Source organism: Amphibalanus amphitrite, unplaced genomic scaffold, assembly GCF_019059575.1.
Source record: "Amphibalanus amphitrite isolate SeventyFive unplaced genomic scaffold, NRLGWU_Aamphi_draft 000169F_arrow, whole genome shotgun sequence".
Lineage (NCBI taxonomy): Eukaryota > Metazoa > Arthropoda > Thecostraca > Balanomorpha > Balanidae > Amphibalanus > Amphibalanus amphitrite.
The window spans coordinates 768,217-791,196 of record NW_024881664.1 but is presented as its reverse complement, the minus strand read 5'-3'; the positions used below and the strand labels follow the sequence as shown (position 1 = coordinate 791,196).

At 50.2% G+C, this 22,980-nt stretch overlaps 2 protein-coding genes across 2 annotated transcripts; both read right to left on the bottom strand.

Annotated features, from left to right (window-relative positions):
- Positions 1 to 10,045: 10,045 nt before the first annotated feature.
- On the bottom strand, positions 10,046 to 22,834 carry LOC122383649 (signal recognition particle 14 kDa protein-like). The gene is made up of 5 exons (XM_043370295.1): positions 22,736 to 22,834; positions 14,650 to 14,714; positions 14,087 to 14,159; positions 13,391 to 13,518; positions 10,046 to 10,483 (listed from the first exon to the last, which is right to left on the bottom strand). The coding sequence occupies exons 1-5, from the start codon at positions 22,830 to 22,832 to the stop codon at positions 10,370 to 10,372; spliced, it is 477 nt and encodes a 158-aa protein (XP_043226230.1). The 5' UTR covers positions 22,833 to 22,834; the 3' UTR covers positions 10,046 to 10,369.
- LOC122383648 (chromatin-remodeling ATPase INO80-like) lies at positions 15,990 to 21,231 on the bottom strand. Its single transcript, XM_043370294.1, has one exon. The coding sequence runs from the start codon at positions 21,226 to 21,228 to the stop codon at positions 16,738 to 16,740; it is 4,491 nt and encodes a 1,496-aa protein (XP_043226229.1). The 5' UTR covers positions 21,229 to 21,231; the 3' UTR covers positions 15,990 to 16,737.
- Positions 22,835 to 22,980: the final 146 nt, after the last annotated feature.

The following is a 22,980-nucleotide window of genomic DNA, read 5'->3' as shown; positions in this document are numbered from 1 at the left end:
CATTAGCATACTAAACCATTGGCTTTGCACTTTGGTGGCGCCCGCCTCGTCACTATGCATAGAAGCTCGCTGGGCCGTTGTAGCCGAGCGGCCAGCTGCCTGCCCTGAGCAGTGCTGACGCCTCTTCACAAACAGTGACTTTGCTGCACGCCATGAGGCTCCCACGCTATCCCAGCGCTTTACAAGGTGTGCTCTGTGCCAGAAGGCTTTACGTCGACATCCAGATAACGAGATTAGTGTTTCTGGACACCTGTAACTTGGGATAGCCTGCTATTCTCCGACTAATCCAAGAGCGAGACCACGTGTTGTCTCGCCCTTATTCGCCCAGGCGTCGCGATGCTCCAGATGTTGCGGCAGTTAGCCAGGTGAAGCAGTGTTTTGTCTCCTGCATCACGTATATTTATAGTAGCAATTCACCAGGGACAGTCTCGTAACAGTGACGGCCGTGCCGCAACAGAGACGATCCTGACGCCCAGTGAAGGCTCTCGCCGATTACCACCCAGTCCTCTGAAAGGTGCAGGGCTGCACCAGATGTCGATTATTCATCGGGCTGTCTGGCGCAGCCGGCTGCCGCGGACAGTGCGCCAATAGCGTCACCGGCGCGCAATCAGACGCCGCGGCGACAGTTCTGGCGCGCCGCACGCACCCGGCGAACGGCGTGCTCTCCGCGAGCGGCGAGCTCCCCGCGAGCGCCGCGCAGCTTTGCGTGTGGAGAGAAATGGAGTGTAACGTTTGATGGATGGGATCTGAGCTGTGGGAGGATGTATTTGCATCATCATCATCATCAACGCCGCCGCCCCTCATCCTCCTCCCCTCCTCCCATCCTCCCCTCCTCCACTCCCCTGGCGAGTTTACGGACCCGGAACAGCACTCGTGTTCGCTCGTCCGCTGCAAGTTCGACGGAGAGCACTGGGTCTGACCGAGCAGCTGCGGCGAGCCTCCAGCGTTATACAGACAAACTGCCGGATAGTTGTGAGAGGGGAGTCCCCTTCCCCCGGTGGGGAGGGGAGCTGATGGTCTGGAACGGGACAGGGACAGAAGTTGGGCAGAGTATGGGACTGAATGCGGCCAACGGCGTTGCGACTTTGAGATCGGAGGTAGGCTTTAATCACCTTGTTGAAGTGGCGAGTTTGCATTGATAGTGCCTATTATACGTGTTCTGAAGCCTCAGCCAATGATGACAATATTAGGTATACAATCCGACCCGCAAACGAAATACCAGCTGTTTGACATACCAAGCGTCAGGCAAATCGACAGACCAAACAGCTGAGACGCAGATCAATGGACCAATCCACCGGTCAAGCAGTTCGGTAGACCATCCATCAAGCCATCAATCGACTGACGAACCAAACCATGTTGACCGGCCGACGCACCGACCGACTGACCAACTCGTCAGACAAACAGACAGACCGATCCACTGCCTGACAAACAGACCCATCAGACAGAAAGATCAAGCTACCGACTGGCATACAAGGCCGCACGACAGACGGACCGAGTCACCGACTGACTGACGAGCCCGTCAGACCGACTCGCCGACCCACCGATTCACAAACAATTTCCGCTAGAGAGACTGACAGACCAATCCACCGACCGACTGACGGGGCGCTGAGCACGTCCGCTCCGCCGCCGTTGTAGCTCGTTAGTCGTGTTGTCGACTGCCGACTCCGTCTGCCACCGCCCGAGGTCGCCCGCGGTCGGATTCGGTCGGACTCGGTCGGATTCGGTCGGGCGGGGATCCACCACTGACCGGGGGCGAGGAGCGGTGGCACCCCAGGCACGTTCGCAGCGGGCCGACGCTCAGGCGGGCGGCTGAGGCGGCACCGTAACGACCACGAGAGATGTGACTCGACAGCGGCCGGGGAGGCGGATGGACACGCATCGGACGTCGGTGGATAGATGGCGAGCGGATAGTAGAGTGGATAGAAGGAGACAGACAGAGCCAGTATAGAAAGGAAACAGATAGACATTAACGCACAGAGAGTCAGGGAGAATGCGTTTTACAAAGAGGCAGGGATGGCACAGAGGTACAGCGACACAGAGCAAAATGGGTAGGTACCAGTACCTATGGTAAAACTTGGGCAGAAAAGAGGCATTTAAAGGCCAGAGCAGAGAACAGAGAAGGCAAGGACACAGCTGTACGGATCTAGACGCATGCGGGTGAGTATTGGTATCTTGCGCTGTTCACCATACAGGATATTGCAGTTCGTAGGCTACGCCATATATGGCCGACGGTATTTCTCAGACAATATCACCGCTGCCGTCAGGATCGCGGTCAACAAAGGCTGAGGCCATTCACCTCAACCACACAAGTCGGAAAGACTACGGGAACGGATGCAAACTAGGTTCCGTATGATGACCGGCAAACGGATGTCTGGGGCCGCGTTTACTATTATTGAGCGATTGATAAAATACTGACTGTAAATTCTTAGAGGCAAAACCTAGCAATGTGATATTTATTCACTTTCGATGATAACACAAAAGCAAATATTCTAAATAGCCAGACGTTTCGGCCTCAGGGTGCCTTCGTCAGTGACAATACCGAGATACTAATACATTAATAAATTATTCAATATAATCTTTTACACTTTCAAAATACACATGACCTGGACATTTTTTAACCATTCTGCACATGAGACTCGAGATTATAAAAACTAAATATACATTTTTGACACGTTCAACTTTTAAAGCATGACCTTTCGATAAGATGATCATTGATATGTTACACTTCTTTTTCTTATACAAACATACACAGCACAATTGTCGGGCATAACTGTTATCAGATGTCGTTCAGTCGTATTCTTCCTTTCGAGATTCATTCTTAAATGTTTCTTTTTTTCTCTTTCTTCTCCTTTTCGTTTTCCTTTCTACGTTTTCTTAGTTTTCTTTAACGCCATTTTGGCGTTAAAGAATGTCCAAATCAATACGAAAGGCTTTGGAAGCAGCTCACATCTCTTTGGAAAACACAGTGAATGAGAAGCCGGGCTTCTTTACATGGGCAAAATCCGGAGCCAAAATGGTGTTAAAGAAAACTAAGAAAACGTAGAAAGGAAAACGAAAAGGAGAAGAAAGAGAAAAAAAAGAAACATTTAAGAATGAATCTCGAAAGGAAGAATACGACTGAACGACATCTTAGGGTTGGGACCTATCTGCATGCTCAGTATGTTTTGGTAAAATAAGAAAGCTCAGAATTTTTAATGATTTAATTTAAAATCAATTTGTTAAGAAAATGCCTAGTTAGCTCAAAAATTGATTAATTGTGACTGAAAACAACTTGCTTCTGATTGGTCGGGCTAATCATGACGTCACATGTAGGTATATAGCTGTCTGTATATTTGGCGCAGTTGAGGCATACATTTTCTATGTATTTCCCTATGGTAAATCGGAGTGATTGGTCGTATATTCAGTGTCTCTTTATTTTGCGCTGGTATTGCGTGGCTAAGAAGTTTTATCAAGAATGACATATACTAAAATGTTCCTTTAATAGTGGAGCTTCAATATCTGTGAGTTTTATTGGCAAGCGAAAACTGATTTCGCTGTTATTTTATCTGGAAATTACTCATTTTCTAGGTCAATATTCAAAATCTTTTATGGGAACAAGTTGGCACTTCTCTTGATTTTTGCACTCAAATCGCGTGCGATTCAACTGTATTGGAACTTGCAAAGAAGCTTGGTGATTAATTAACTGCGTTGTTATGGCACTGTTTGCAAAGCATGGATAACGAAACTGCCAAAGACTTAGCTACATAGCAATGCCTCAAGTAATACGCAGGAGGGACAGAGTTCAGAGTCCGATCGAGAAGAATCGGTGCAAATGCTACGAGGACCAGGCAGCTCTGATACGATGGCTATATTATAGTCGTCTCACTCCATTATACCAGCTGATTCCTGACAGCACCGACTCAGATGCAAAGATGGAGCTCATCTTCCAAGCCAGAAACCAGTTCTTTGATGGAAGATGTGATACTGCCTCTGTCTCTGCTTTGTTGGCCACTTTGGACGGGGCGGAGCTCCGCTCCTTGCGTGAGCGGCTATTCGCCTGTCATCCAGAAATAGTTCCTTCGTTTGCTGGCCGTTCCCTGATTAGGTGCAATACGGGGAGCTGTAATCAAGGAAGTAACTTTCCATATGAAAGGGGTGCAGGTGCACCCCCGTCCCCCATCCACTAGAAGTGCACCCCCATAGGCTAAGCGGCGTCCCACATGCCGCCCCACACCGATTAGCTCTAGAGCAGATGGCGAGGGTGATTTCCCGGCTACATGCCATCTCGGCGTCGTGATGCTTGTGGGCTTGGAAAATGTCCAGAGGGTAGTGTAGGGGTAGGGTTGAGCTCAATAAGGTCCTTACATTTGAAAGGTTTGAACAACCCGCAATCAGCACAACATACCACAAGTTAAATAAAAAAACTACCAAACTCCGCCCAACTAATATAAATAAACATTACAGCCAAACTAATGGTCTAAATAGAAATATATCTCAAATCCTAACAGTTCTCGCGGGTGATGGCTCCATGAGTTGCTATTATCCAAAACAGATGCAAATAAGCATGTTTGTATGTTATATGTATGTATGTTTGTTTTAAAAACGTTGCAGCGGCGCTGGGAACTGCAGTCTTAGATCTGGGTATGTTTAGCATCTGCAACTCTTCATATACACATTAACCCTATTTCGGACGGGGGAGGCCTTTCAGGATTTTCTTGTACAATTGCCAAACGCCGCGAGACATTCAGCTCATATTTGGTGACTTTTCCTAAATGCTCATTGCGCACATCTCAGCAAAAAAAAAATGCCGGGTCAGGTCAGGTCAGGTAAGCAGAGCGGGTTTGTTGACCCCACCTCAGAAAAGTTTGCAATCACGTCAGAGCTTGAGTTTTTCACGAAGTTATTTCCTCTCATCAAGTCTTCAAAACAGTACCTGCAGTATGTGTCGTTTGTATATCTCAGAATTTTTTATCTGTGACCTGAGGTTAGGTCAGAGTCGTGACCTTTACATTGCAAGTCTATGAAAAAATATTGAAATGCGACCTGCCTCGAGTAAACGAGTCAAAACCGCCCAATTCTTTAAGAATTATGACAAATTATCTAATCTGTAATGATCCAGGTGCCATTTACTGACAGGGACACCGGAGAGGGTTATCTGAGGGCGAGATCATGTGAGGTGATATCTACCAATTACCGTACATCAATGCTCACAATACTTACAATATTGACAATGCTTACAATGCTGTTACAATACTTACGATGAGACCAGCAAGCACTCTGCCGTTACAGTTCAAACTTCTGTTTCGAAAACCGACGTTACACACATTCGCTGCCAGCATAACATGTATTGTTTGACAGTAACAAAATACAATTGACATCTGAACCCCAAACGGACCGCCATCCACTCAAATTTTATAACCCTGACCGGTCAGGGGGCGAATGGAGCTCATCTCCTGGGCATTACACTCAGCCTTTGCACAAAATATCTCACCCCACAGTGATCATTACAACAATATCACCGACTTGATAGTGGATTTCAAAGTACTTGCATCAGCTCTTCTTGCTATTGCAGACGATCATCTCCTCAGGGTGATGTTGTTCGGGACATAAACGAAAATCGTTTTCGGAGTTTCATAAGTGCTACTGCAACAGCCTGGCACAAAACAGGACTTGTACGCTTTTCTCTGCACTTTGCCCTTCAGTATATCACAAAATAATTGTTTAGAATCCATCTTACGCTTCTTTCACAGTCTCCCTTGCCACCGTAGGGCGTAGATAGGTTGCTGTTGCTGGTAAGTTAAGGCACGGTAGATAGAAATTACCTCGGTTCTCAACGCCTTAATTTATTTTTATGAAAAAGAACAAAGCAATTATTAATAAGATTAGAGAAATGTTAAAATTTTAATTGTAGATTAGGCCAAATGCGTATTGGAAAGGCTTTTGCCCTTCAGCATCTTCCGATTCATCATGTTTTTCATTAGAAAATTCGAGGTTCACAAAATGTTTACCACGCGCTCAATGTTAAATGGGAACAGTACACGGCAGAGCATCAATTTTTGACACTGAACCTTTCATTCGTGAATGCTTTACCATAATTTAAAGCTAAAAACAGCGCGAATAGCAAAGTGAAACAAACAACCTCTTTCGCACATAGAGATAACATGTAATCGGTGGTGCGCCAGATGCGCCATTATTTGTCAACCGCAGAAGGTGACATGTGACGTAACAGCATCAAGAGCGTCTTTTTCAAGAACTTTAAAAAATATGTTTTCTATATGTCTTCCCCCATTTCTCTCAGCATAATGCTTTTATGAGGAAACTGTATGCACCATAAATTCTGCAAAAATAGTCTGATCATTTCTATACATTCTTCAAAAATCGAGTTCCCAACCCCATTGTGCTGTGTATGTTTGTATAAGAAAAAGAAGTGTAACATATCAATTATCATCTTATCGAAAGGTCATGCTTTAAAAGTTGAACGTGTCAAAAATGTATATTTAGTTTTTATAATCTCGAGTCTCATGTGCAGAATGGTTAAAAAATGTCCAGGTCATGTGTATTTTGAAAGTGTAAAAGATTATATTGAATAATTTATTAATGTATTAGTATCTCGGTATTGTCACTGACGAAGGCACCCTGAGGCCGAAACGTCTGGCTATTTAGAATATTTGCTTTTGTGTTATCATCGAAAGTGAATAAATATCACAATGTCTGACACGATACCTAGCAATGTGTTGTGATGATCTTTTCTACTTTATGTAACTCTCTTAATAACGCTTCTAGTTTCATATGCATGCCAAATAACGGACCCGGATAACCAGGGGTGGAGATCTGTCAAAATGTCAGGGGGGGGATCCAGGCCGGGCAGATGGAGGCGGACTGGATGTAGTAACTAGTACCATTGACTTACATAGCAGTAATTCGTTTTCAGGGGGGGGGGGGGGGTCCTGACCCCCCCGACCCCCCCTCCGACATCTCAACCTCTGCGGATAACCCAGAAAACGGCTTATAAAATGATTATATTAGATGTCAACATTGTCCAGGAGTTGCCGTACTCACCCACGCATGGGAAACATATCGCATCATGCTCATCATATGACAGGATTGACAGAATATCTAATTGGCAGGCTCAGAATATCATCAAAGCCTAAAATGCTGCGACTAAATCGTCCCTTAATTGATGGATATACCGACAATTAGTAATGAGGTTGAGCAGTCGCGTTCGACTGACATTGATGTGAGTCCACGGACGGTGAGGTTCGCAGGAAATCCATCTATTAATGATTCCGACTACTGCCGAGCAGACTAAATGATTCGACAGCTCGCCAAAAATATCGGAGCCGTAGAATTGTGACCTAAATTGTGGACTAAAATGGATTCGGAAAAAAGAGATGCAATGCTCGATGGGTAGGATCCCGTGGCTTCAATCAGTAATCACGCAGTGAAAACAAAAGGCACTGTTACAATAGGTCTCGACCTGCGGTTATTTTCCGAATAATACGCCAGAACGTTAAATAGCTTTCACCATTTATTCTTGCTAGTGGAACTTCGTTCATTCTACTTCACGTAAGCTATTTCTGATACGAATCGACCAACAGCAAACGCCCCTACATAACTGCGTTAGCTTCTCCTGGCATTGAAAATCCCCTTTCGGCTGGAGTAGGTATTAGTGGTGCCAATTTTATGAAATTTCAATTCCAATTCCGATCCAATTCCAAGAAATTGCCAAGTAAATTTCCAATTTTGTCCAAAGCGGGGGCTATTCCAATTTTTAACGATTTTTGCATTTTTTGCGTAAATTTTAAAAGTGTTTAAAAGCGTTTTAAAGGCCTCTGTTTTAAAATTTAAAATTTTAAAGGCCTTGTGTTCCGATTAATTTCCAAAAAATGTTAAGAATTCCGTCCAAATTCCAAATTGGAATTGGACAAAAATTGGAATTCCACGAAAAGAAATTCCGATTGGCACCAATAGTAGGTATACTCCGCGAAAGCGTATGCGAGGGCACTCTCGTGGCCACCGCGCCGCGCGGTCCTTGGTTTCATGTTCAGCGGCACAGCCTAGCCTGTCAGGCGTCCACCGCTGCTGCCATCTAGTGGCAAGATAATAAGCTGCCGTCCCGTCAGCGCGCGGCACTCCGGAGGGCCGTCGCTCTCCAAATTCATTGTCTGCTGTAGGCTGGCCAGTGAAGAATGTGAATGTGAAGAGTGAATAATGGGATTTGAACGCCGCTATCACACAGTATCAGTAAATGGCAAGTCCTTGGTTGGCTGGTAAACGAGAACTTTATAGATACCTATGTAGATAATGCAAATGCAAAAATATGGGATGCCTACTAGGCACTGAATATAATGCAGCTCCTTACTAAAAACACTTTCCTTTCCAGCGCTTGGACATTTCGGAGCATATGATGCCAGACCTGTATCCTATCTGTCCTGATCCTGCCATCTTATGACACTACCTGTTTTTTTTTATGCAGTCTGACGCAATATCAACCGTTGAAAATCAAACAGTTTATCTAAAGCAAAACAAACTGCCGGCGATAAGTATTGAGCGCATGGCTGGAAATGTATCGCGCTGGTGTCGAGCTGCAATCTGGCTGTTCCCGCAGCTAAGGTCAGCCATTTCTGGTGATCCATCGGGCGGCGACGATCGGTTGCCTTTGTCGGTGGCGCCGTGTCTTTAGAGCGCCGATCGGCGGTGGTGGCCGCGGCCGCTATCGACACTACCGCAGTGCTGTCCATTTCTCGCCCCCGCCCGGCCGTGCCACGGCGGCAGCGCGCGTTATTGCGATCGTTCGTATTAACAACAGTGGACGGGTGACCGGGCCGGCCCGGCGGCGCACCAAATTGGATCGGCTGGCGGCGGCGAGCGGGGTGTGCCGGGGGTGGGCTGGGGGTCAGATGTCGGGGGAGCGCAGGGGTCGGGCTGAGGGTCAGATGTCGGGGGAGCGCCGGGTCAGCCACAGGTCACCAATGGTCATTTCAGACGGACGAGGAGACTGAGTTGATTTTAGGGGTATGAGATTACAGGGACATAGCAGGAGTCGACTTGGTAATATTAAAAAAAAAACAGTTTTATTGCAAAAAAAGACAACTAAAAACTTTCCCAATTCACAAAACATCTTTAGCTAGAACATTCCCACTTCACATGACTATCTCCAGACCAAATGAACAACTATGTAGAGCCGAAAGAGCGACTTGGCATGATCTCCTCTCGTCAGCCTATAAAGTCCTTTTGATCCGGAGTTGTATAGCGGGAGGATGGTCGACCAACCAGACTAAAGCGACACATAGCCGCCTTCTGATGAATATCGGCTAAATTAACCGGTTCTTTTCAATAAAGTAAAGCAGGTCAGCCAGCGATCATTTTTAGCGACCCCAGAACTCGACATTTAAGGAGTAACTTATTCGCCCAGCTGCGTCCTAAACACGTTTAATGGCACGCGAGCAGCAAATGTGGATTAGGGGCGCCACTCCCATCCACCAAACCCAGGGGCACATTACCGAATCTGCCGACAGGTTGAGTGCCGAATAGAGACAGGTACGGTAACGATGTCATCATTTAGCGACCCAGGCGGTGCTCGGTGCCGCATTATGCCGGCTGCGCCCCGCGGCGACCATTGCCTTTAAAGGGCGCCGGGCGGCCGCCGCCCGGCGCGGTGCTTACGAAGCCCACTGTCCTCGTTAGGCACAACAATGGCCCAGTACTATCGGCCGATCCGCCGTCCGGCCGGCCGGCCTCCATACAAACGGCCCCCAGTTAAAGTCTCGCACTCAATTACTTTCGCGAATCATTATGGCCATTCATTGTCTTGCGGCGCCCATTGTCGCACGGAGACGCAGCGCCACGATAAAACGCCCAAGTGAATTAAGTCGGCGTCAGTGCTGCATTAGCTGCGACGGAAATTCAGTTCATAGCGCGTGATCTACGGGCGCACGTGCCGCTCACACGCACACAACGGTCACGAAGAGCGGCCGGGTCGCCGACCTGCACATGACCTACTTCTGAACCGACCCTCTGGGTCTACCTTCCTCCTCCAGCGACATACACACGTCAAACAGCCCGCTAAGAACCGATAGATATATTGTATCTGAGCGCGAGTCGGCACCGCTCGGCAGGTGTCGCGGCGGCCGGCGGCGGACGGTAGGCGCGACACACACCGTCCCAGCCGCCGGAGGAATGTATAGCCACCGGCGCGCAGGGCCAACCCGAGATCACAGCAAGGCGCGCGCCTCAGGAAAGTCCTTTTCACGGCCCCGTCCCGCCCCAATGGTGGCCAGAGGTCCTTCGAGTCAGCCGGCCGGCGCCGCTCCGTAGAGACAACGACCGGCCGGCCGCTCCACAGACCTAGTTCCAGCCGCCCCCAACAGATGGCAATGATGCGCCAGCGCTACTGCGCCATCCGCGCCGTTTTCGCCTTCTTTACCCGCTTCAGGGAGTCCATGCTGGAGAGCATCAGCTTCGAGTAGGCCTCCTGGAACTTTTCCACGTTCTGACCGGAGACCTGGTGACAAAACGGCGAGGTTGGTTAGTTTCATCAATGTAGACAGAGTAGACGTTTCATATAGTTTCCTAGTTAGTTTCATTAATGTAGACGGCTCTATTCATTGACATCAACTTCTTGAACCTATTGAAAGCCACGAAGCCAAAGCCCTGCACTGCGCGCTTGCCAAACAAGCAGCCCGACACATCGGCATACATCGCACACACATTCATTGGGGTCACCGGCGGGGTGTCCCATACACACATACTGCACAGACCGCCGGCCCGGCCCGGGGCTGGTGTACACAGACCCGTCGCCACCTTCCGTAAACACACATAGAGCGAGGACGGCGCGTCCCACCCATCGGACGGCGGACGCCAAACAAATTAGTCGCGCGCCGGGCGCCGTGTCAAAGCACATCGCGCTTCAGGAGCGGGGTGGCAGGCAGCTGCCAGCAGAGGCGCGTAACTGCATCGAGATAATTCAGCAGCGCCCCTGACTACGGGACAAGCCAATATTGTGTACGGAACTGAATGCACAAGGATTACCGAAACGGGCGTAAATTGAAAGTGAGCGACAATATTGCGACGGGAACAATCCGGGAATGAGACTGGTCTTTTACCATTTATCTCCAGAAGTTATACGGCGAAACGGTAATTATGAGGAAGTGCGCAAGAGACCGTCGGACATTCAGTGACCGTTGCTGACGAATAACAGGCTAACTAATGACTATGTCTAACCTTGGAGACGCGGTAAATTACGGGATGAATCGACAAAGGCAGCCAGTCCAATCAGTCCAATCACCTGGGGCTAGAGTTTGGAGACCCCATAACACTACTTCCGCTACCGCTGCGCAGGAGCAGAATTAGCTGAATTGAGGCAGCGATCACACGCCCTAATTAACTCACTCAATAAGGCGCGCTTACATCAAGGCAGCCCGCTTCAAAGCGATCAGTTCGATCCAAGAATAATCCTCCCAGGCACAGCCGATAGCCGCTATCGCAGGCTTGTCTTCACTGAAACGGGGCTCCTGCACGATCTCATGCGCCGCACGCGGGCACCGGCCGCCGCCAGCCAGTCTCTCGGCGGCATATCTCCACCAGGTAATGGGTATTGAGCGCGCCCGTGAAACCGCCGCGCTCGCTTACAGAGAACCGCAGCCCAGACCGCAGCCCACGGGTCGGCACGGGAGACCCAGCCGCCGCCGGCCTTGAAATGACAGATGCCCGACGGCTCGACGGCGCCGGGCGGGCGCCGCGGTGGCTCCCGGTGGACTCCTCTGTCGGCCAGGACGGTCGATCTGCCTGCTGCTGATCAAATATTCCGCCACCGCCGCCAGAGGAACCGCCATTCCAAGCGGTCCGACCCGGTGCTCGGCAGTGTGGAATACTCCATGGGGAAGAGGAGGGGAAAGACGTATCGTAGAGTAAGACGGCAGCCGAATTAGCACGTCTGCAGATAATCGCTAAGTCATCGGCGACTGCTCGTCTTCAGCTTTTGCCCAACGTTGTTAAGTATTCAGCGTCTCTCCTTCGAACTCTTTCCGCGCCAGGCCTCTCGACACGGGACACTTAGATGATCCCACTTTAAAACACACCGTCGGAGCTTGGAGGTGGGCGTTCGCTCACACTCTGTTTAACCGACAGCAAACGGAAACCGGGGGCGGGTGTCGACCCACGCTATCAGCGACACCCGGGGTTCCAACGCCAGCCTCATGGGTGTTCCTTGAATGGAAGTCCCTGTACAGTGTACGCCTACCGGTGCACACATTTAGACGTGTTTAATTACTCAGTGCAAGGTGACTGCATGACCTCACATGGAAATTTCCAGAACAGTTAGTGGTTCATTAATATCTAAAGTAACTTCTTAAAACATTATATTTCTGCCACTGAATATCAGTTCTGGGTGGTGAGCCGGGGGCAACCTTACTGGTAATATAAATTATAACAACTGTATCATGAGATGATTCACAAAACCCAACAGCTAAGTCGTAGTCCGATGAGTGTAAAAGCGAATGAGGCTGTCTGGGCAAACGGAAACACTTTATCCCACGCCACCGTTGGCTCTGATGATAAACCCCAGTCACCCCATTCATGTCGCCACCCCTTGATGTACCCAAACGGGCGTCATGTCATGTCAGCGGCAGTCGTCTACTGTCGCCATTTATGACCCTCAGCGTCCCGTCTGGCACGACTGCACCCCATCCGCACCCGGCACCGAGCCGCGAAAACGGTCACTTCCGCGAAACCGTCCACCAGTACCGCCCGGGCGGGCGGGGCGGCAGCGGGGCGGCAGCGCCTGGCACGCCCCCGCCGCAGCTCCGTGCCGGCGTCGATTACTCGACAGAGTCTAGCGACCCTCAGTTTAGCGACATTAACCGGCGCGTAGTGCTGTGCAGGTCCTCAGCACGCGCAGCGCACTACAGCCGAGTAACTACCGGCGTCACGAACTGCCTCCCGTACGAGCAACGTGTGACAGGGCGACCATTGTTTGTTTTGTTGGGTTAGGCCCTTTCGGTCGACAAGACCATTGCAGAGCCGGAAGGATGATAGGAATTAGGGGGAGACATTGGTCTGGGCAGGCATCCTAGTGAGTCGCCGGGGCTGAGCCCGTCCAGAGGACAGGCCACCCAGCCCCAAGGCACTCACTGCACCCGGCTACGGGGTGCGCTCCCTCAGGAGCAGCGGTGCCGCTCCAAGGGAGCAGCCCGCATGAGATAAAGTTGCCTGTCCAGCCCGGAGGGGGTTGCGGCGTGGAGGAGAAGGATTTCTGTATCCTGAGGATAGAAGCACGGAACGGTGGCGACCATTGAACTCTGAAGGTAGGCAGGGACGTGTAATGGCACTGTGCTCGAAGTATGACAGACCCCACCGCTGCCTACTGGTGCGATTGCAGCGCCATCAGAAGATCGGCTGGGAAACTACTCACCACGGTGCTGATCTTCTTTTGTCGGAGCCGCGCCCGGACAAGGCACTGGTATTGCTCGGGCTTGGGCAGCGGGTTTTTGGCAGCGTTCTTGGTGCCCGGCCGCGGCTCTGGACGATTCCGGCCGTCATCTGACAGGAAAGAAACACAGAATCAAGCAAGGAAACATACAATAGGTACAAAGCAAACGGAAACCCACCCCATTATTAGAAACTACCATCAGAATGAGTTTGTCCTCCTCCCACTCAGTTAGCAGCGCGTTTTATGTCGATAATTTCCTCCACGCACACATAAGGATTTCCTACAGTTCAGAAGTGACAGATTTTGTCGGTCTGAGATATTTAAGCAAACAATAGAGGATGGGGCAGATTTAGCGATGTTCCGAAATATTATGTAACATCAACGAAAAGAAAACGTAAAAGCCTGAGCGTGGGCTTCTGACGGAGCTACGCCTTATTTTATCATGTAAATGCAGTCCATTACGACAACGGAGGGCAAACAGACTATTTAAATGATATTTGCACACTGCCATAAGGAACAGCATGCGAATCACATTAACACATTTAAAGCTTGACAAATCAATGCCATAATTAAAATAATAAGAATTAAGTTTGATCTGCTTTTAACAATGCAGTGCGCTGTTTTCTCATATCAGAACAGGATAGAGGTAGCAGAACAGCTGCTAAGAGGCGAACTTACATCGTTTCATGGTGACAGTGACGGCGCCTTTCGACCGGCCATCATAGAACATCAGCGTCAGAGCCGTCAGAAACTGCCAATAGAAGAAACACTGTCAGAAACTTCTAATACAGAGAAGGAGCGAGGAATTTATACTACGAGGTCAGGAACTACCCGAACTACCAACGCAGAGAGCGGCGTCGAAAACTGGCAATACAGAATACGGCGACTGACAACGACATAGTGGCAGAACGGAATATGATGTCATCGTCGTAAACTTCTAGCCAGAGTAGAACTAGAAGTCAGTGTCAGTCAGTCTGTTGTCAGTGAGAAACTGACAAGACGTGCAGGACAAGGCATGATGAGTGATTAGGTTCTGGCGATAACTTGACTGATGCGCACACGCCGAATAGAGCGGATAAACGGATGTTTCAACATATGAATCTAGTTGCCACCTGCTAGACAGTTTAACTTAACTGTTGAGGTAACCTTTCAATTTTGTTCGTGACACAACCGGCAGGTAAATCATGCCGTCATTCCATTCACAACTACGAGGTTATCAGTGAAACACTTTAGCTACTTACCGGCTCATTTTCCATCAGCATGTGTGACTTCTGTGTGTGAGACGGCTGAGGTGAAAAACAACTATCTGCAACAAGCAACGTACAGCAGGTCAGATCGCGGAGCGTTACGAGGTAAAATCAAGCTATGGTTGAAATTTACCTGCTTTGGAACGGATGGGACATTAAAAAAGCCTAAAACCGGTCTTACTCTGGCGATTGAAGCAAATGCGATTTCGTTTCTGTTGGACAGTGCAAGCCTGACAGGATTTAGGGTGTATATCACCATCTTTTTATCAGAAAACAAAATGGCATGGAACAAATTTAAGGATGTATGGATCATTCAACCACCACCAAAACTTATAGGCGTTTGACGTTACCAGGTATCGAATATCGATCAAGTATTTCGATCACCAATGAGCAACGTAGTGAAACTTGCCAATTGACGCAACGTAATTGGGTTATATTGCGAGGACGAGTCAATGAAACTTCCTAGTTCCCAGAAAGTGTCTGCAGAGGCTCATCTATGACTATGGGAATAAGCCAACTTTTTAGAAGTAGGAAGAGCTCACGCAAACTTCCTGCAGGGCCCGAATAAAATTTACGCTAGCACAATACAGTGGGGCATGTTTTCCTGGCAGTGAAAGCTGAAAATGGCTACGAACCTGCGTAGACTGAAAACCGGGTACCAATGGAGACGGCAACGAGTGAACGGGATGTCCAATGCGCACTCGGAACCTGCTGCACCCATTGGCAGTTGACAGTTGACACCCTCGGATCTGTGGTACCATGTGTTTCATTTGATAATTCATAAAGCCCTTGTTCGTGTGACCAGTCAATTAGCTGCTCGAACTGCATCTTTTTCAGAGGTCAGGCATAGCTGGTCACCCGCCGCCCATAAATCATCAGGACCTAGCTAGTGCAGTGGTTATCGTAGAGGTCTGGACATATGAAGGTCCGTGAATCGAGTCCGGGTGCGGTCTGAGTGCAACTGCTTCTTGAGCTGTTCGATGCGCAGGAATGCTTTGGTTTACCCGTCCGCAACGGACTATAGAATGATGGCTGAACTAGCACAACGTGAGATCTACGGTGGGTATGATAGAGAAAGTCGGTGTCGCACGTCGTCGTCATGCCATTGGCTTAGCTCCGCTTTTCTGAACACGCAGCGAATCATTTATGTTTGTATATACCTATTTTGTATTGTTCGGAAGAGTCCATTTCTTACAAGATCAAAAATTCGTGCTAACTAAGTAGGAGATGCTGAAAGACGTTTATATCTGTTCCATAGAACAATTCTACTTAAAAAGCTGAATACATTTGATCATTTTACTATCGCTAGCCACACAGCAAAAAGGCCCATTTAGTTCATATATAATTCATTGGTCTTCCACAAACACATTGATATTTACAAGACACCAAGACTTATAACTGCTGCACGAGCAGCATAATCGAACATGTAAGAACAAAAATCCAGTGATGACCGGATCGTTACTATCCGTACCAGAAACACCTTAGCAAACCATATGAGACAAACAGTGCGGTCCTAAATGTAAGTGTTTGGGCGACAGACAACGACTGCATTTACAACGGCCAAATTACAATTAAATGGACATCAATGAATAAAAAGCACAAACATGGCACCATGAAGTTTAGCAGGCAGCTGAATTGGACAGGTAACGCGAGGCCTTGCCTTACAAACGTCTAAATCATGTAAACGTAAATCCGAATTCGACAAGCTTGGTAAACACTGGGCAAAAGGAAAGCATCGTGACAGACATTTATCACAATTCGGCGAGCACAACGCCACAACAGTCTGATATATACAGCGCAGTCCAGCGCGTGGATCTATGTCTACCGAACACAAAACGTAACGCGGTGAAGACTATCGCCCTATGTGCATAACACATAGCCCAGCGTGGTAGAGCGACCATTGTAGTTGTACAATATACACACAGCGCGGTGGATAGAATTAGAGTCCGGTGGCCTTTAGCGAATAGACCAGTTGACACACCCCAAGGACATCAACTTGTGTCACAGTGGGTTGTAGTACAACTCTTTCAGTTGTAGTCAGAAATAGCGACTGACGTGGGTGACAAGAGCCACGCTCCGCGTTTAGCTGTCCCAGCTGTAGCGGTTGAGACCCGAGGGGCCGGGAGCACCAGCGCCTCCCTCGCGTTGCTGCTTCTCCTGGAAGTATCTCGAAGAGGCCAGCGGCACAGTGAGCTTGATGGGCGGTCGGCTGCTCTGAACTGGTGCGCCAGGCACCAGTCGCGGCCGTCCCCGTCCCCGACGAGTGGGCGTCTGACTTGGTGCCGGGGGAGCGGGCGGAGGTGGCGGTACCGAGCTGTGGCCACCCCGACCGCGGCCACGGCCCCGTGAGGTGCTCCCACGGGGACGGCCCCGCTTTCTGCCGGTGCCCCTCTTACGACGAGGCTGGTGAAGCTCCAGGAACGAGGCTGGCGGTCCTCCGGGTGACGGCAGTGGCGTGATGTCCATATCTACCATCAGCGAGCCCTCCGGACTGGTTTCTTCGCGCCCCTCCGGACCGCCGCCTCCTTCCGCAGACCACTCGCTGGTCGCCCGGCTCGCTGGCCGAGAGTCCAGCGGTGAGGAGAGCTGAGACAGGTCCTCCTGGTCCGTACGGGACCGTTTCTCACTACCACTGCTGCTGGGCTGGTCAGCTCTCCGCTTCCTTTCCTGCTGCGACTCAGCCTGGCGCGCTCGAAAGTTCTTCTCAATGACGTCGTCACCCAGCAGGAGGGAGACCACCTCCTTGGCATTCAGCCGGTCGGGACGGAAGTTGCCACCGCTGATGACCATGCGCTGGATCTCGTTTTTCTCTCTGGCGCGCTCCAAGATGCGCTCCTCGATGGTGCCCTTGCTGATAAGGCGGTAGACCGTCACCTGACGAGTCTGACCGAGCCGGTGAGCTCTATCCATCGCCTGCTGGTCCACGGTCGGGTTCCAGTCACTGTCGTAGAATATCACGGTGTCTGCCGCCGTGAGGTTGATGCCCAGACCGCCAGCTCTGGTGCTCAGCAGGAACACGAAGATGTCTGACCGCGTCTGGAAGTCTTCCACCATATCGCGTCTCTCTGAGATCTTTGACGAGCCGTCCAATCGCGAGTACTTGTGGTGGCGGTAGAACATGTACTCTTCGAGGAGGTCGATCATGCGAGTCATCTGGGAGTAGATGAGGACGCGATGTCCACCATCCTTCAGCTTCTTGAGAAGAGAGTCCAGCACGTACAGCTTCCCAGCGTCGGTAATCAGCGTCCGCTTGTCGGGAATGATGAGCTGCGACCAGCCGTGTGGTGGACGAAGTGGGGACAGGCCGCCGCTCTCGACTGTCGTCAGCCGGTGGCTGCGCTGTTGTTCCTCCACCGCTCCTTCTGGTGATCCGAACAGCAGAACATCACGTCCCTCCGGTGAGCCGCAGTGGAGGTAGTCGTCCCACCACCAAGCAGCGCTGCGATCAGAGCAGTACAGCTCCAGGGGACATGCCATCGCCTTTCGCGGTGTCTGCTGAAGGAAGGCTGGAAGGTCGGTGGGCTGCATGAGCAGAACCTCGGCAGGCCGCGGACGGTGCCGAAACTCGGGCAGTAGCTGCAGTTTCTTCTCGACCGACTTGCTTCCCGCAGTAGTCCTAGTCTCCACCGGCACAAGACTGGTGGTCGCTTGGGCTGTCGGCTCTCCGGCAGTTTTCCTGGTGCGCAGCATGCGGTGCTCCAGGGTCTCGGGCCGACACTCGAGGCGGTGGGTGACGTGCGCGTAGAACTGCGCGGTGTGACTGGTGAAGATGAGCGAAGAAGGTCGCTGAAGCCCGTCACACGGTCCGTCCAGCAGCAGAGCATGTCGTCCCAGCCGTCGTCCAGGCAGAGTCGGCTGTCGGCGCCGCCGCTCGGCAGCCTCCAAGGCCGCCCTCAGCAGCCGCCAGCGGCGCACCGGATCGCTGGCAGCAGCGCACAGCTCCCCCGCAGACTGGTCCACGAAACGCAGGAACGAGAAGGTGCTCGAGCAGCGCAGCTCACCGTCGGTCAGAGTCACCGTGTCCAGGCTACGGTTAACATGTTCGCCGGTGAAGACGTTCAGCTTGTTGTATAGCACATGCTGGACGCTGCGCTGAGAGCGGTGAAGCAGTGCCTCCCGGAACACGAGCCGAGGCAGCTGGAACGCCGGCAGTCGTACCAGGAACGGACTGTACACGTCACGGCGCTCGAACAGCTCTGGATGGTTGCACACCTTCCTGAACTGCATCACCAGGTTGAGCAGGCTGGTGGTGACCTGACTGTACTGGCCGCCTCCCTGAGCGCTCCTCAGCAGCTCGTCGATACTGGTCTTCTTCAGGCCCTGGTAGAGCAGCCTCTGGCGGATGGTGAGCGGGCAGTAGACCATCACTTCGATCTTGTCCGTCAGCTCGTTCTCCACATCACGCTTGACGCGGCGCAGCATGAATGGCTTCAGGATCATGTGCAGCCGACTGAGGTGCGTCTCATCGATGTCACCTTTGACGCGGTTTTCTGCGTGGTTCTCAATGTCACGGCTGAACCAGTCGTTGAACTCTCGATGAGAGTCGAACAGTGAGGGCATGATGAAGTGCAGCAGCGCCCACAGTTCCGCCATCGAGTTTTGGATGGGTGTGCCAGTCAGCAAGATGCGGCTGCGGCACTTGAAGCCGAGCAGGTTCTTCCAGCGCTGGCTGTTGGTGCTTTTGATGGCCTGAGCCTCGTCCAGCACCATGCACTGCCAGTCGATCCTGCTGAAGTACTTGATGTCGGAGACAACCAGCTGGTAAGATGTGACTACCACGTGGAAACTCGCCTCTTCGGTGTGCAGGTTCGCTTGTTCCCAGAATGTTCGCAGGACTTTGCGGTCCTGTGTGTTCCCCCAGTAAGGGACCACTTTGAAGGCCGGCAGGAACCTGGCCAATTCCTGTTGCCAGTTATGCAGCGTGGAAGCAGGTGACACGATCAGGAAAGGGCCCCAGATGCCGTAATGTTCAGCCAGATGAGCCAGGAACGCTATCGTTTGCACCGTCTTGCCCAGGCCCATCTCATCCGCTAGAATGCCGTTGATGCCAGAATCAAACAGATTGGCAATCCAGTTCATGCCTTTCAGTTGATAGCTCTTCAGATGTCCCTTGAACAGGCTGGGCTGCGGGTAGTCGCTGGTTTCTGTTACCCCAAGCTGGTCTGGTTGATTCCCTGAGTCTTCCGGGAGAGGTGAGAGCCTTTCCGTCTTCACTGGCGCGTTTCCAGATGCTCCCGAGGTGTCATCTGCGGCAGCACCGCTGGGCGTGTGCTCAAACTGGGCCACGTACTGACGACTGCGTTCAGCCGCCGCTCTGGCATTCTGCAAAGCCAGCATCTTTGCTGCCTCGCTGTCATAGTCGTCGATTGCGGCGAGGCGCACGTCCGCTTTGCCCTCGTCCAAGTGACCAAGGATGGCCTCCTGACAGCGACCAGCAGACTTTGGCCCGATGAAGTGAGCGTACAGCTCTGTCTGGGTGATAAGGAAGTTGAGCTTCCTCTGTTGGCGTTTCGCCTCCAGAAGCTCTGAGCTGATTTTCTTTTGTTCGATTTCCTGCTTCTCCAGTCGCTTTCGCGTCTCTTTTTCAACGCGGTTGTAGTGCTTCCAGTAGCTCTGCATCTCACGTGTCAGACGCTTCATCTTGCTGGTCACGTCTTTCTCCAACTTCTGGGACTGCAACGCCTTCTGGCGGCAGGCGCGCATACAGCCGGTGGCCAGCCGCTTCAGGATAACCAGTTTATCCTTTCGTCCATTGACCATCGAGCGCTGCACCTTTCCAACTTCCTTCTTGCTGACGTACAGCCACAACTTTCGACGCTGGGTGGCGAGAGCCTTCATCGTATCTCGTTCCTGCTTGATAGCTCTCTTGATACGCCTCTGTCCGTCGGAAGAGGAACGCGATTTCTTCGCACCGTAGGGCCGGCCGTCGGAGCGCTCTCCGCCCAGGTCCGTCAGCTCCAGGTCAAGGGCAGGGTCCACTGACAGAAGACCAGGCTCTTCCGCGTCGCCTCCGAGCGGCCCGGTGCTGGAGGGCGGCCGTTCCGCCAGATCGGCGCTGGACGAGAGCGTCGCAGACGGATGGCGGTCGTGTTCACTCAGCAAGCCAGCCGAGTAGTACAGGTGGCCGCTTGAAACGGGATGCACGCGGTACTGACGACTGAGTTTGCGCTGCATCCGGTGTTGCTGCAGCATCCTGGCTAGGTCGAGCTGGTTCAACGGTCGCTCACATTCGTCATCGTTGTCCCAGAATTCGTCGTCAGAGGAGCCGAGCAGGTCCTCGGCCAACCGCCGCCGAGACCGGGACAGGCCCGCGCCCGATAGCCACCAGGGCCCATCACTGTCGGAGGGTGGAGTCCGATCTGGAGCTGAGTCGATCGTTTCTCCATCTGAAGACTCGGTCTGCTCTGAGGGAACTCCGGCCAATTCATTGTAAGTCCCTTCCCAGTCTGTATCAGCACAGCTGTCCAGGTCTTCCTTGGATTTCTTTATTTGCTGAATAAATCCAGTAAGGTCCAGAGCTCGCTGAAGTCTCTGGACATGTAACGCCACAGCCAGATCATTTCTGTCACCCATGATGCCCACCTTCTCATGAGACTTATGTCTTAAACATTTTCCTTGACTGGAAGGTCGCTGATGTCTTCTGTCAGGTCTTGAGTCAGGTATTCAGTTGATCTCTAGAGGTGGAAGGCAGAAGTATATCAATTGTTGAATTCAGGCTCAGATTTTATTCATGCAGCTTGAAACACAGCCACTGCCACCAGCTCACCATGGCACAAGGTATTCCATCACAGGGCATTCCCTTCAATACATACTGCAAAGTGACCACAGTGCACACTGAAGGAGCTTGAACTGGGTTGACATTAGTCACAAAACATTTCATTACCTCTTATATGTATTCATTTCTCTTATCCAAGCAAGTACTAGGCAATGTGGGTGCTCAGACTCAGATCAAAATTTGTCTGAGCAATAAGCTTTCAAAATGACACAACCAGCCATAAGATGCCAATCAGATGAGCCATACTTTCCCATGCATATGTCAGTAACATACAATTCCAGTTCACCACATGACCATATGGCTGCTAATGGTGGAGATAGCTTGGACAGCACAACCATCTGTGAGTGTAATATCAATTAGACCATCTACTTATGACTGTACCTAATGTAAATACCAACAAAAAGGTTAAGTCATTTAGAAAAATTATGCAGACAGAAGAATGGGCTCAGTCAATTATCATCCAGCCTAACCATAACAATAAAAATACAAATCACTAAAGAGATGACAATATACCCAGGAGTGACTGTGACACTGCCTTATGCTGACTGCTCAACTTTTTATCTGGACCTATCAATTCAAACACACTAGTTTTGCTTGGTGGTCATTCTTTCAGTCCTTTTGCCCTCCTGTAATTTCATATATACCTATGGATCAAGATATCATTGAATGCTTCATCAAAGTTTTGCTGGCATGCTTAAGAACAGCAAACCTGTGACACGCTGATATGAATGAAGAATGGCAACCAGCAGTCACAGGTCTATAAGGATGATACCTACTGATGATACTTAGCCATCTTGCTTTAGGTAAGAGACAAGAGTTGATCCAGGTGACTTGACAAGGTGAAAGGGTACTGGATAGTTTAAATAACCCATTGAAAGCCAGCATTATCGCATGTCATAATACCTGTCTTTTATAAAACAATGGATTCTCTGAGCCTTTCAGCCATCTGTTCAATCTGAATCGTTGATTCATAACTAGGACTGAATACATTAAATTGTACATCTTTGTAAGTCCTTCCATTCAAAAGGTTCGGAATAAGTTAATTAAAAGATTTATACATGTTGCTTTCAATTTCAGTACCTATCACTATCACCAGTCACCACTTCAAACTCTCTGCAAGCTGGCCAGGGGCCACGCTGACGCCATCACCATTGCGTAAATTAGCACTCCACTTCTGGCTTGTCAAGAAAAAATAGCATACAAAATCGTACTCTCGTCAATCGTGATTTACACAGAACAAAAATGTTACACTTTAAGCATTTATTTTCATTAAAAATAAAAATAAACTGACAAATACCAACCCACCTTCCTGTCCCTCGACGCGCATTGCACACGCGCATTCATTCGCGCACAAAAAGTAACAGCTGCGTCGTATTTGATTTGTAGTATTCCTAACTTTCATTCTCTGTGGAGTTAATAATTATTTTTACTTAGAATATCTCATTATATTTATTCCAAGGCCATAATTTATTCAATTCTTATGAAAAGCACAAGAGACTTGGGTAGATTATTTTCCAGGAAAGAAAAGAGATCAGAAAAATGAACAATTA

Bases quoted from the DNA above. Each gene is read 5' to 3' on its own strand.
- LOC122383648 (XM_043370294.1), bottom strand. From the start codon at position 21,228: ATGGGTGACAGAAATGATCTGGCTGTGGCGTTACATGTCCAGAGACTT.
- LOC122383649 (XM_043370295.1), bottom strand. From the start codon at position 22,832: ATGAAAGTTAGGAATACTACAAATCAAATACGACGCAGCTGTTACTTT. The intron at 13,519-14,086 runs GTAAGTTCGCCT...CTTTCCTGTCAG, and splicing joins CACTGTCACCATGAAACGAT to ATGACGGCCGGAATCGTCCA. The intron at 10,484-13,390 runs GTGAGTAGTTTC...TTTTGTCACCAG, and splicing joins AAAAGAAGATCAGCACCGTG to GTCTCCGGTCAGAACGTGGA.